Source organism: Trichoplusia ni, chromosome 13 (assembly GCF_003590095.1).
Source record: "Trichoplusia ni isolate ovarian cell line Hi5 chromosome 13, tn1, whole genome shotgun sequence".
Classification (NCBI taxonomy): domain Eukaryota; kingdom Metazoa; phylum Arthropoda; class Insecta; order Lepidoptera; family Noctuidae; genus Trichoplusia; species Trichoplusia ni.
This window is the reverse complement of record NC_039490.1, coordinates 9,657,524-9,671,034: the sequence shown is the minus strand read 5'-3', so window position 1 is coordinate 9,671,034 and position 13,511 is coordinate 9,657,524. Positions and strand designations below refer to the sequence as shown.

General features: G+C 36.0%; 1 protein-coding gene and 1 long non-coding RNA gene across 3 annotated transcripts; one reads left to right on the top strand and one right to left on the bottom strand.

Moving 5' to 3' along the window:
- Window positions 1-1,045: 1,045 nt before the first annotated feature.
- LOC113499832 (mucin-2-like) lies at window positions 1,046-9,559 on the bottom strand. Of its 2 annotated transcripts, XM_026880389.1 has the most exons (7): window positions 9,462-9,559; window positions 7,566-7,798; window positions 6,251-6,871; window positions 5,700-5,945; window positions 3,287-3,553; window positions 1,979-2,407; window positions 1,369-1,921 (listed from the first exon to the last, which is right to left on the bottom strand). In XM_026880389.1, exons 1-7 carry the CDS (start codon window positions 9,466-9,468, stop codon window positions 1,400-1,402), a joined length of 2,325 nt encoding a protein of 774 aa, XP_026736190.1. In that variant the 5' UTR covers window positions 9,469-9,559; the 3' UTR covers window positions 1,369-1,399. The 2 variants fall into 2 exon arrangements, with proteins under 2 accessions (XP_026736189.1, XP_026736190.1); XM_026880388.1 differs by having other exon boundaries at window positions 1,046-2,407.
- On the top strand, window positions 2,415-3,458 carry LOC113499833. Its single transcript, XR_003401144.1, has 2 exons — window positions 2,415-2,823; window positions 2,973-3,458. It is a non-coding gene; the product is annotated as an uncharacterized LOC113499833 (long non-coding RNA).
- Window positions 9,560-13,511: the final 3,952 nt, after the last annotated feature.

Sequence of the window (13,511 nt, the reverse complement as noted above, 5' to 3'; positions counted from 1 at the left end):
GAAAAGGCGTTTATTTTACCAAATTGTATTGTTTGATATAATTTTTAAATGAATTCAAAAAGTCAAAATTATGTTATATTATGAATTAGTTTTGTGGATAGATTTCAGTTTATAATTTATTTAGAAAACATTAAAAATATAATTAGGGTCTGTAATTTATAAATAAAAATGCAAAATATATTTACAATGTAATATTTAAGAAATATAAATAAATTATATTGATATAAATCCAAAATAATTGTCTCGTTTTTTATAGGGTATTCAGGTTTAATACGTAGAGCCCTTGTTATGAACTTTAATATATCTAAATGCGATAAATAAGTAGACATCTATTATAATAATATAACATCTAATAAATATAATATAAAATAAATAAATAAAATCTTCCTTCGCAGCTTCGATCAATGAAAGAAGAACAATACCTTAACAGTTTAAAATAGTTTTTTTTTAAATTAGATTAGACGGAACTATTGTATATTTTAGATGAAAAATAAAGAGGCTATTTTTCTAAATGCTTTAAATTGTCGTTTCTTAGGTTTACGCGAATGTTAAACATTGAAATGAAACTACTTTTACGGATTTTATCGCGGTTTAATTTTAGATTTTAGATAGGCAGTCTGACCATGATACCTGCAAAGGTGTCGAAACTTTGGGAACTAAAATCTAAAATTAAATCGCGATAAAATCCGTAAAAGCAGTTTCATTGCAGTGCTTTAAATTGGCAAGTTTATTAAAATTGCTGGAATTTTATGTCACCAGTGTCTACCGTCAAGTTGCATGTCTCCTCGCTAACGCTGACGAATCACTCAAATGTATTGAACTGACAAGTCAAAGTCACGTCACTCGTCGAAGAGGAATGTCATTCATATACATTAGAAATTTTTATTCATTTTCTATTTGAATGTGATGTGTCATTGTGAAGTGGACAAGACTATTATTATGATAATAATAATTTTAAAGTTAAGGATGTAGCAACTATACTGTTATGCTATAAATTATAAAAAAGGACCAAATAATTATAAGTTATTTATAAGAAAACAAAATGTAAATGCTAATTTGTATATTTATTTACACATTTTATAATAAATACATTTTTAAGAAATCGTTTTTTTTCTTAACCATTTGTTGATTATTCCAATCCAAAATTGCCAGTTTCGAAAATGATTTTTGATATTTAATGAGAACAAAAACAACATAAATTGTTTCAAATTAATGAAAAAATCATGTAACGTTTTTCAAATCACGATGTTTAATACGTAATAAATATGGGTTCACAAGAATGTTGGTAGTAAAAAAAAAGGTTTCCTCAAAACTGGCAAGACCCAATAATGGCGGACTTTCCCGCCCATTGGAATAATAACTCAAAAATAAAACAAAACCTTCATTAATTTAAGTAGGTTTACAACTCAAAGTTCAGCGCCTGTCTGATGTCTTCATCAAGTTTGTTCCATGGGATGAAGACCTGGACTCCTTCGTAGCTTTCAGACATCTGGATGTTGCTTCTCACGCAACCGACGTTGCAAGCGAAGTCACAGGTCTTAGTAGTGGGGTTGAACTGGAGACCCTCAGAGCAGACCACCAGGACTTGGTTGTTGCCGTCACAGACCCAGTATTTGTCGCAGTCAGCGTGAGCCCAGGGCAAAACGTTGCATTCTTCAACGCAAGGGTTGATGGGGTCGTTGGGGAGAGGGGGGTCGATGTCATCATCTTCAGGTGTGGTGGCTGGTGCGCTGGTTGTAGTTACCGGGGCAGCTGTGGTGTTGGGTGCAGGTGCGACGGTAGGGGGAGCTGCAGTGGGGGCAGCAGTGGGTGGTACAGTGACTGTGGTGTTGGGGGCAGGTGCTGCGGTAGTAGGGGCTGCGGTGGGTGGTGCAGTCACTGTGGTGTTGGGGGCAGGTGCTGCGGTAGTGGGGGCAGCAGTGGGTGGTACAGTGACTGTGGTGTTGGGGGCAGGTGCTGCGGTAGTAGGGGCAGCAGTAGGTGGTGATGTGACAGTAGTTGGGATTTCTGGGACAGCAGTAGTAGGGGCTGCGGTGGGGGCAGCGGTGGGGGCAGCGGTAGGCGCTGATGTGACAGTGATTGGGATTTCAGGGACAGCAGTAGTAGGGGCTGCGGTGGGAGCAGCAGTAGGTGGTACTGTGACAGTGGTTGGGGATTCAGGGGCAGCAGTAGTAGGAGCTGCGGTGGGGGCAGCGGTGGGGGCCGGAGTAGGAATTGCGGTTGTAGGTGGGACTGGGGCTGCAGTTGCGGGTGGCGTTGCAGGTGGGACCACGGTGGAGGGTGCGGCAGTTGGGGCAGCCGTTGGGGCAGCCGTTGGAGCAGCTGTCGGGGCAGCAGTCGATGTGCACTGGTTGTCAGAATCGCACTCGAAAACTTGGCAACCAGCGGTCACAGGAGACTCACAGGACTGGAAGAGAATAAAAGAAAATTAAGAACAAAGAAATTGATAGTTTTTTTAAGAATCTATATTCAGTCCGTCAAATTGTCAACATTGTTTTAGTATTAAAAAATCGTCGGCATCAAAAGTTGTGATCAAAATTCCCTTCTATGAAAATAGGTTTTAACGAACAGTAGCACAAACATAGGCTGATAATATTATGAGAAATTATAATACATTTTACCTGGTATTGATAAAGATCAAGTTGCACGGTCAACTTTGATTGAATAGATTGTAATCTGATCGGTAATTGGATTGATAATTAATTTCCCTTTTATAAATGCCGCTATATATATGGTTCTCATACAACAATGTATTTATTATTTAGTAGTTAGGTTTGGGGGTAACAATTTTACGTGAATCGAAGTCGTGCATCTGGGTTAAATGTAAATAATCACAGGAATTTTGCAAAAATTCAAATATTTTTAGAATCAGTGCAGTTTGGCTTTTGTTTTTTGTGCTGCTTTTTTCTACGTAACGATTCACTTTTACGTAAAAAGAAATCATTTTTAAAGCTGTTTTATCTCCTTTCTAGGTGTCTGAGAAATGGGCGGTCATTATGAAAACTGATCAGGAGAAGAAATACAATGTCTCCAATTTAACTTCCATAATTACTTTTGTATTGGACTGGGATCTTCCCAATTTGACTACTTTCAAGGGGACCGGAATGAACTGGCTTTTGACAGCAATGTTGAGTCAAATGGAAAATCTTTGCCTAGCAATGGAAACGCTACCATCAATATGAGAATACCAATAAACAAAACTAGAAACCACATAGGTGGTAGAGAGAAATGGAGAAGTCTACTGCAGTGAGAAAGTAACAGCTACGGTTGAAAATTTTGTTCTCACCTGTGTGGCAGGACTGAAGTGCAGGTTTCCAGGGCAAGGTCTTGCGATAGTCTGTCCATGGACACACTGTAGGTACTGGCCGCAGTCGCTCTCGTGGGGGAGGAGGTGGTCGATGCTGAAGTCGGCAGGGCAGCCGTTGGGGAGGGGCTCCCATTCAATGGGTTCCGTGGGGCAGTACCAGCCGGTGCAGGCATCCTCGTCGACGTCAACTTCTTCGCTCTCGCCGCCGGGGAGGGTGCAGCCAACGAGCTCGATGTGGTCACATTGCTGTCAAAGAAATATTAATTTAATAAATTTGGTCACATTTTTGGCTGCTAACTGTTGTAATGTAATGACAGTGTAGTTCTTAATGATCTGAATAAATGAATAAACGGTTTGCTTTTTATTTTCCCTATCTTTAGATCGTCTTTGCAGACAAAGTATTTAATGATAGAATTCAAAACTATTAACCATTAAAATGTAATAAGGCTACTGACCATACTATCTCTTTAACATTAAGATTTTATTCTTTCTTGTATTCACACTTATGGTTGGTATAATTATAGATAATTTTAACAGAACTTAACACTCACAAACATGGTTTTAGTATTGGACCAAGGTAAGAACCCTAAGGCATACGTATTTATCTAGGGATGTGACAGAGTATTTAAGTAACGCATGACAATGGAATGCTTTCTTAACTTCAAAATTAAAGAAAGAAGAAAATGTATACGGTTTTTTTGGGTTTTTAAGAGTAGCTGTATCAGGAAGGTAGGTTTTCATTTTAAAGCTAAAAAAAATGGAATCTATAAAAGAACTATTCAAAAACATCTAGTTTATATTAATTGCACCTACCTACCTATAAAATAGTGATCAAGATGTCACAATTATAGGTTGAAACTAGTTCTTAAGTATAATGAGCAGTTTCAACCATTTTGCTTTCCAAATCAGTGAATAAAACGTCATTAAAATTAAATTGAACGGATGTTATAACAGCAATCTCTACCACGTTTAAATTCTTATCATAATCTTCATACCACGCAATATTATTGACTGAATTTCAGCCAAATTCGTATCAATCGTTCATTATATTTTGTCGGTCGATAATATATATTTTTATCAGTCCATCAATCGGTTTGTTATCAGCACAAAAGTCTGTAAAACTACCGTGTTTTTCACTCACATGCTTTTTATCTTTAATTTGATGTAATTTTATGAAGTCATGTGCAATTGTTTTTTTATTTTTTCCAAGAATTTCATTATTGTTTTTGAGTTGTAAAGATTTAACTTTCATAACTTTTGTAACATTGGGAATGCCTTTGTCCAGCTGTGGACTGCTATTGGCTGAGATGAATGAAAGTTTTAAAATACACGATTTTTTTGTTGTTGTGGCAATTTTATTTATATAATGTAACAAAATAACTGTTTAGAATTTTATTACGTTTTGTCACGTGAACCAAAAATCTATTATATTAAACTGTATTTCACTTTTATTCTACCTCTTTCTATTTCCTATTTACATTTTGCTTCTGTTTTATCACAATCATTTATCATAGTTTGGTTTTCCCAAATCTTGATTTTGAAAAGCGGCAATTCTTTATGCCTACGCTAATCTGTCGTTATCTTTTTCACAATCATAATTAGTATACATCGTTTCTCTTCTATTAGTATTTTAATTAATGTATTAAAGGTACGATTACGCTTCCACAATTGCAATTATATCAGGAACTGGAAGACATACTGGTAGTTCCCCTGGACTATGATCAGTAGATTTTCTTTACTCAACTACCTATTTCATATCATAGCTACCTAATTGTACTACATGATAAGGATCAGGTCTTTGACGTAAAACAAAAGAATTCAAAATTCTCTAAATCTTATCCGACATCGGAATAGTTTCCTGGTGCGATAATGATTTCTATATCACAATTGTGATTTTAATCTGTATTATTATAATAGGAATCTTTTAATAGTTTTGATTTAATCGGTTTATAGGAAAACTTGTTTATCTACTATTATTTAATCTACTGATAAGATTCATTTTTGCGTAGCTCCTGCTACAATATAATTGTTATTTGTTCCACTGATCATAGAAAATAAGTTGAAATGATTGGATTAAAGGATGACATTAAAGTAAATAGTTTATATGCAATTTGTATATTTTTGTTAGTTTGTTATCAAACACAGAAAAATGAACTTTAAATCAAGAGTGCAAGGTGGAAATTTAAATGGAAATGACGTGTCATAGAAATCAATAACTATTTCGGAAGGATTAAACCTTGACTATCGTATAAATTAAACTCTACAACGACATACTTCTTCCTCTAAACAATAACGCCATTAAGCCTTACCAGTCACAAGTAACACAAACGTATGCCTTAAAGTTGCCCTTCTTAAACTTTTTCCTGAAAACTCGTTTGTATTTTGAACTAACCTGAAGTTCAAAACTGAAGTGGGTGCCGGCTCCACAACGCCTCTCTACCAAGTTACCGTGGACGCACTGGTAATACTTGTCGCAACGGTTTCCGTGGGGCAAGAGCCAGTCGATTTCGAAGTTAGCTGGGCATCCATTGTCGAGGAGGTCTCCGATGTCAATGTCTTCGTCTTCGTTGCCTTCTGTGACTGGGGGTGCGGGGCTGATTTCGCCGTCGCATTCAACGTTAGCAGGAGAGTCGCAGCGCTGGGGAGAAAGGAAATGTTCGGTTAAAATTGGGAAGGTAAAAATCTCAGATGGCTTGAAGAAAACTGAATATTTTCTGGAGAAGGAGATTCACGATCTTTGACTTTAAGATGGATGATGTAAAACGGGCAGAAAGTTCGTCAATTAGTAAATAAAATAAATGGGACAGTTGAACTAAATCAATTCTATTCTTTTTGATTGCAAGAATCGAAGCAAATAATCTGGAAGATGACTATTCGTCAGGTCTACTTGAACTCATCCTAATCCTAATTATTCTAGTTTAAAAACATAGAATAGGTACAAACCTGGACGTAGGGGTTGAAGTAGAGTCCCTCAGGGCACCTCTGTTCGAAGGTGTAACCGTTTGAGCACTGGTAGAAGAGGTTGCAGTACTTGTCGTGGGGAATCAACAAGTGGATGTCGAAGTCAGCTGGGCAACCGTTGGGCAACAGTTCACAGATCGGGGGCCAGACTGGGGCTGAAGTGGGTGCAGGAACACCTGGGGTAGTTGCAGCGGGGGTTGTCGCAGCAGGGGTAGTTGCGGCCGGGGTAGTTGCGGCCGGGGTAGTTGCGGCTGGGGTAGTTGCAGCCTGGGTGATTGTAGTTGGGGCCTGAGTGGTAGTTGGGGCCTGGGTGGTAGTTGGGGCCTGGGTGGTGGTTGGGGCCTGGGTGGTTGTGGTAGGGGCCTGAGTGGTTGTGGTTGGGGCCTGAGTGGTAGTAGTAGGGGCCTGAGTGGTAGTTGGGGCCTGGGTGGTGGTTGGGGCCTGGGTGGTTGTGGTTGGGGCCTGGGTGGTTGTAGTAGGGGCCTGAGTAGTTGTGGTTGGGGCCTGGGTGGTTGTTGGGGCCTGAGTTGTTGCTGGGGCCTGGGTTGTCTCAGCTGGAGGTCCTGGCAGGGTGCATCCGGCTAAAGCGGCGTGAACACAAGTCTGTGAAACAAAAAAAAAGTTTTATTAAAGAAATGACTTTTTTTGCGTTGTAACAAAATGCCGAACGTACAAATAACTTGTAATGGAGTCACAAAAACTTCAATTACTGTTAAAGACAGCTAGGTTATGACAGTATACTATTTCCGACTATCTTTATCAATGATTCATAAGATGTACCGAAATGATAAGTCGTAGTCATTGCCGAAATTAAATCACATTTCCATACATTCATGAATTTAGCTTGTCATCTATATTCAAGGATTAAATATTTTGTACTCTTTGATTAAGGATGTACAGTGACCGTTAAATAGTTCTTGACACCTAAAGCACTTATCATTGTTTTTGAAATTCTGGTATTTTAATCTTTTTGATCACTTTTTTTGTCAGACGGTGGGAATGTCCGAAACAGTAGCTGTGGCCCAAGTATACAAAGGGCTAAGGAAGGAACATGGTTCCGTTATAGTCAGTAGAAGTCTGACACTGCCTTTTTCTCAACCCAAAGCCGAAGGAGGCATTTGATAATTTCCCATCCGAAAAAAAATTAAATAAAGGCTCGTGTCGTTCTTATTCCCATTGTCTTCTATCAAAGATAAGTTCTTTGACTTCCTTGTATTTACTTCTTCCTCTTGTCTCATCCAAAAATACTGACAGACTACTGACTACTGCTTATAATAAAAAACATTTCTCAACAAACCTGAGCGGAGAACTTGAATTCGGTACCAGGAGCACAGTCTCTCGGTGCGATGAACTTGAGACCATATTCACAGTAGTAGAACTTGGTGCAGTCGTATTCGTGAGGCAGGAGCCAGTGCTGCTCAGCGGGAGGGCAGTCTGGGTGCGGCTCGTGGAGAGCGGGGTTCTTCTCCGCGTCGCTGACTTCAGGACGCGCGGCGACGAGCCCGAGGGCCGTCAGGAATAGGAGGGTCTCTGGAAAATGGAGAGGGGAAATTAGTATTAAAGATGTTAGGAAGTTTTTATTTTATGTTTTTAGCTTTTGAATTGTTTTAAATGCTGGTAAACAATGCGCGTCATTTGGATGATGCGAAAATATTGAGTGCTATTGATGATACATCGCTATTGGTTCAAGAGTTTAGTAGCTTGTGTATTTTATGATGAATCATTTCAAATGAGATTTTAAGGGTTAATAAATGAATTATTACTGCAGTCTTGAACACCTATGAGATTATTACAATTTTAGAACAACTTTATCCCTACGTGTTTGTGAGGACTGTTAGAAATCGAATTGAAGGTCCTTCGTATCAATTACACAATCTAATGCGAAATAATGAACAGGGCAAAACCATAAAAAGTCCTCATTCATTATAAAACACATAAATGTTTTACGCTCCATTCAAAACTAGCGAAAAAAAAACTTCGAACTTGACAGAAAAATACTTGACATTCGTGCATTTAGAATTGATTATTATCATAATTTATGACCTTTTTTCAAATTTGACGTTATACGTATTAGATTACATTGAAAATGTTCAGGGTCACTCGCTATTACGAAACAACTGAAAAAGTACCGGTAAGCGGAAACTATTCAAATCGATAATACTTTGATAAAAGCGAAGCTTAATTGATATAATTTTACCTTATATTTATCAAATTGCAATAAATTTCAATAACACCGTGTGATTTCTATTTATAATTGAAAACATGGCATTATTATCATTTTAAGTCATAAATATGAGGCTATTTTTGTTCCTTGACTTATATTTTTTTATTGCTATTATCAACCTTTTTTTTAAACTGTTTTCCTTCATTTTATACGCTTATCATGTAAATCAAAAGTATTTTTTTGTTTTGGCTTCAAAGTCAATCTTTCTACTACTAAAATTATCTTGAAAACTAGTCACAGTTTATAGAGATTAGTTTGTCTAATCCAACAGAAAATCTTCCCTTCTTTAATTTAAGTACATAATATAAAAGGTCTGTCAAATTACTTAGCATTCTGCTAATTAGGAAAATTATAATAATTTCATTATACAAAATATCATTATCAGATCTTGATATCAATGCTCATTACTCATTTCTTTGCAAATAATATTGAGATAACACTCAAAAACACATTATTTACGCTTTATGACTGTTCACTATTTATAATAATTTCTCATATTGTTATATTTATTTAGTCATTTAAATACTTTATAATGGTAACTTTATATTATGATTTGAGTTGAACAAAATTTGCATAAATAAAGTATGAAAAAAAAGATTTAAATTGTTAATCTACTAAGGCACTTACAATAAAGTAATGACTTAAAATTTATATATTAAACTCTTAAACACTTCAATTTTATGGTTGATTTAATTTAATTATTTTCAAACTACACAAAATTCTATCATGAAACAAAAATAATCAATTACAAAAAATAAATAATCAAACTAAAAATATCAATTTGAATTCTCGCAAAAAAAATATTCAACATTTTTATCACAAATGAAAAAATCTTTTAAGCAGTTGCCTATATTTCCGAAACTTTATTACAAATTATTTATTTCCGTAAATCTTAACAAAAATCTTTAGTGATAAATAATTTACTATTTTGATAAATTTATAATTAAATTATAAACAATTTAGACTCACTTATCATAACTTGTTCGCTGGTTATTCTTTTCACTTAACGTTACAATGACCACTAATATGATATACTGCAATTACCTTATTTAAATGTATTATATACTCAATATCAATAATGATAAGGCTTTGATAAAATAATGATTAAAACAACGAATTTTGTTGTAAACATAATGTGATACATTTTAGGGTTGCGCGAGTATTGTGGAAATTATCATGATGACTTCTAGAATTTATAAAGATTTTCTTTTCTTCATAAATACGACTCTTGTTTGTCTAGTGGTTAGTGACCCTGACTGCTATACCGGAGGTCGTGGGTTTGCTTCCCACCCAGGACAATAGGAATGATGACTGGGTATAAAAAGAAAAAATCTCATTAGTTCCTCAGTTAGATAATTGAAAAGTATGAGACACGTATTTTTTCCTTTTTCAGAAAAACTAGAATTGACAAAGATTAACTGCTTTAAAGTTTAGGAGAGGGGGCTTGTGACGTAACGATAGAGTAAAATTTATACTCAATCGTGATGTCACGCGTAAGTTTCATTCACTGTAATTTGGTCAATTTATGTTTGCGGGACAAATTAAAAAATACGTAAGTATCCATTATTATACAAAAAAACTACAAGACGGGCACTGCAAAAAAAATTGTCATCACCCCTATTGTTTGTGAGATGAGCCATGTTGAATGGCAATGCTATTTCTTCAAGCCCAATACAGACCAGACTTCTGATCACGGGTAGAAACAAATAAGGCTTTGCGAAGTTCTTTACAAAGAACTCGTGCACCTGGTCCCCATATCCCGAACGATTCAAACGCAAACGACTCAAAAATATGATTACAATGGGGTGATTATATTTTCTAGATTTCGATTCGATTCGATTCGATTCCTGGTTGATCATCACGTTTAACATTAAAGATCTCAACAAGGCATCTGCATGTTGCACCTATGTAAAAAGTTTTTGGCGAAACGTGCTGTCTACTAACAGAGATTTCTATCAACTTTGCTTTCTGTGTGTAATGGTATCGTTCAACCGTGTTTCTATCTTACGTTCCACACTCAACGTGGGTAGCTTTTGAGTTAACGTATTACATGTAAAATAAAAGGAAACTGTATTTTCAAAGAAATTCAGCTCATCAGCTCATGATTCTATTGGGTCCGAAAATAATCAGGCGATCAAGATAAACACGTGCGAGTAAAACTCCTTGAAAATAATAGTTGTGAATCCCTCACAATTGGTTATTATAATAACAACTAGCTGTTGCCCGCGACGTCGGCGTTTAATTAAGTTTACAGGGAGATATAGACAAACGGATAGACAGAGTTATTTCTGCGGCACGAATATTTCATTGACTTAAATAAACAATGTTTGTGTTAAATTTCAATTTTATTTTATTTTATTTCAAAATTTTGATCCCCTATAAATCCCTTACTGCTCCTTTTTTTAGTTTAAAAGTATCAGGTCTGTGTATAAAATTTTATTACAATCGGTTGGCAAAGCGAGACAAACAGACAGAGATACTTTCGCATTTTTAATATTAAAGTACGGATTTAACAAGAATAAATTCAAAATCGTGAAAATAAGTTTTCCTTTTTATACGGAACGACACCTGAATATTGTTTTTTTTTTATATATCGCAATCATTAAGAGGATTGTTTGATTCTATTGAATTGGTATAACTACTGATATTTTTCTTATCGGTTATTAATTGAAAGGAAACGAATTAAAAGATTATCGTTAAGGAACCATTATTTCTCCTTCCTAACACCTTTTAATGACTTTCAAGATATAGTTTAGAGAAATAACAGGAAGCAGGCAAATGTTAAAGAAAACCGTAAATGTTCCGAAACACGGAGGAACTTGTTATGACAAAGATGGTCACCCATCTACGGACCAACCGCGTCAAGCATAGCTTAACCCGTGATCGAATCACTTATGCGGTTATAGCTTAGCCACGAGCTCCTCCAATATTATAATATTGTATCTTTACCGAATTTGTAGCCCTATCAATCGGATATCGAGAATTAATTTTAGCAATCCTACTAACATTTCATACGCGGAAGTTTGTATTTATATTTATGTTTGTCCCTCTTACACGTAAAAATTACGTAGTACACAGATAGTTTATAACCAGGATTAGCACATAGGATAGTTTTTATCCAGATTAACAGACGTGAGTTGACGATCAAGCTCAGGGCCCCAATTCTGCTATTTACAATGGCCGATGAATTAATGAGAATTGGCACAAAACTACACTTGTCGTAATCTCATAAGCATTTTTCCTACACAATTCCTACAATGTTAAATTTAGTATGGCACGGTACACTCAAGGTCAATAAAATGAATTTTCATTGTAAAATAGTAGAGTCGGGGCCCAGTGTGAGTGGCCTATGTACCGCAGTGGACTAACAAGGGCTTATGATTATGATTATTGTCACATACATTGTGTAGATGAAATGAAATAAAACCTTATTTATATCTATCAATTTTCTTTTTTTATTGTGTGTCATTTAAGTGAATTTGTCGGGATCGCATTGTTTGTGGCACAATTTGAGTCCTTAATCATAGAACGAACGAATCATAGTCCCAAGAAATATGAACGAGTAAACCTTTCAACTAATCGATCATTCAATCCCCGCGTAGGACAAGCATTTGTGTGATCTACGAATGCTTGTCCTGAGTCTGGGTGTATGTGACTTGAATGTTTGATAAATCCTCATATTTTTGTCTTTCCAACTAGAAAGACACATTTTCTCCACCCATATTGCTTCTTCGGATTGATTTCGTTAAGGTCCAAAACTGCCTATTGTTTCTGGTCATATGAACTTCAATAGGGATGATGACAATTTTTTTTTGCAGTGTCCGTCTTGTAGTTTTTTGTATAATAATGGATACGCATTTTTTAATTTGTCCCGCAAACATAAATTGACCAAATTACAGTGAATGAAACTTACGCGTGACGTCACGATTGAGTATAAATTTTACTCTATCGTTACGTCACAAGCCCCCTCTCCTAAACTTTAAAGCAGTTAATCTTTGTCAATTCTAGTTTTTCTGAAAAAGGAAAAAATACGTGTCTCATACTTTTCAATTATCTAACTGGGGGACTAATGAGATTTTTTCTTTTTATACCCAGTCATCATCCCTATTTTCAATGGTACCTCTACCTTGTTTATTATTGTAGGCTGTGCTTTACTGGCCTACAGGAGTAGCAATGAGCTTATGTGGTGGGCTTTTCCCGTGCAAGAATAAAAATGATTCAGTTCGAAAGTGAATAATCTTTCTTGATCTTCTATGTTTTGTTAATATATCTAGCGATCTGGGATTAACTGTCGAAAAGGAAACGATGTTATCGATAAAATCAAATTTCTAAGAATCGATTTATTGTGGAAGTGTTTGTTAAAACATACGATGCATTTTATAGATATATTATTAGTAGATAATATGTAAAACATTGTTAAATCACACAAACAGAACTAATTAATTAATATAATTAAAACTGCACAATATGAATGGTTCCGCAGACAATTTTATTATTACAAGTGTGAGCGTTTATCATTTTTAACTGACAAACAAAACTATTCATCTCTATCATTATCGGCCAAGCCTTTTCCCAGCTATGTTGTGGTCGGCTTCCAGTCTAACCGGATACAGCTAAGTACCAGTGTTTTACAAGGAGCGACTGCCTATCTGACCTCCTCAACCCAGTTACCTGGGCAACACGACTCCCCTTGGTTACACTGGCTGTCAGACTTTTCAAGCTTCTGACTACCTGTAACGACTGTCAAAGATGTATGAATAACCGCCGGGAGCCACAATTTAACGTTGTTTACTCATCCACAGACCAACCCTATTAAGCGTAGTTTAACCTGTGATCGAGAACTTACGCAGTTGTATCTTAGCTACGAGCTCCTCCAAAATGAGAACCACTGAGTTAATTACAGTTATTTTGACCTTTGAATTCATGTTATTCCCCGGTCTATCACAAATATAACAGCTCATATTTTTATTTCCTGAAAAAGTATGAATCAAGGTTTTTCAGCAAAGTGAATGGGCTACA

Excerpts from the sequence above, each read along its gene's own strand:
- LOC113499832 (XM_026880388.1), bottom strand. Across the intron at positions 5,946-6,250 it reads ACTTCAACCCCTACGTCCAG|CGCTGCGACTCTCCTGCTAA; the intron begins GTTTGTACCTAT and ends CTTTCTCCCCAG. Across the intron at positions 2,408-3,286 it reads ACTTCAGTCCTGCCACACAG|TCCTGTGAGTCTCCTGTGAC; the intron begins GTGAGAACAAAA and ends ATTCTCTTCCAG.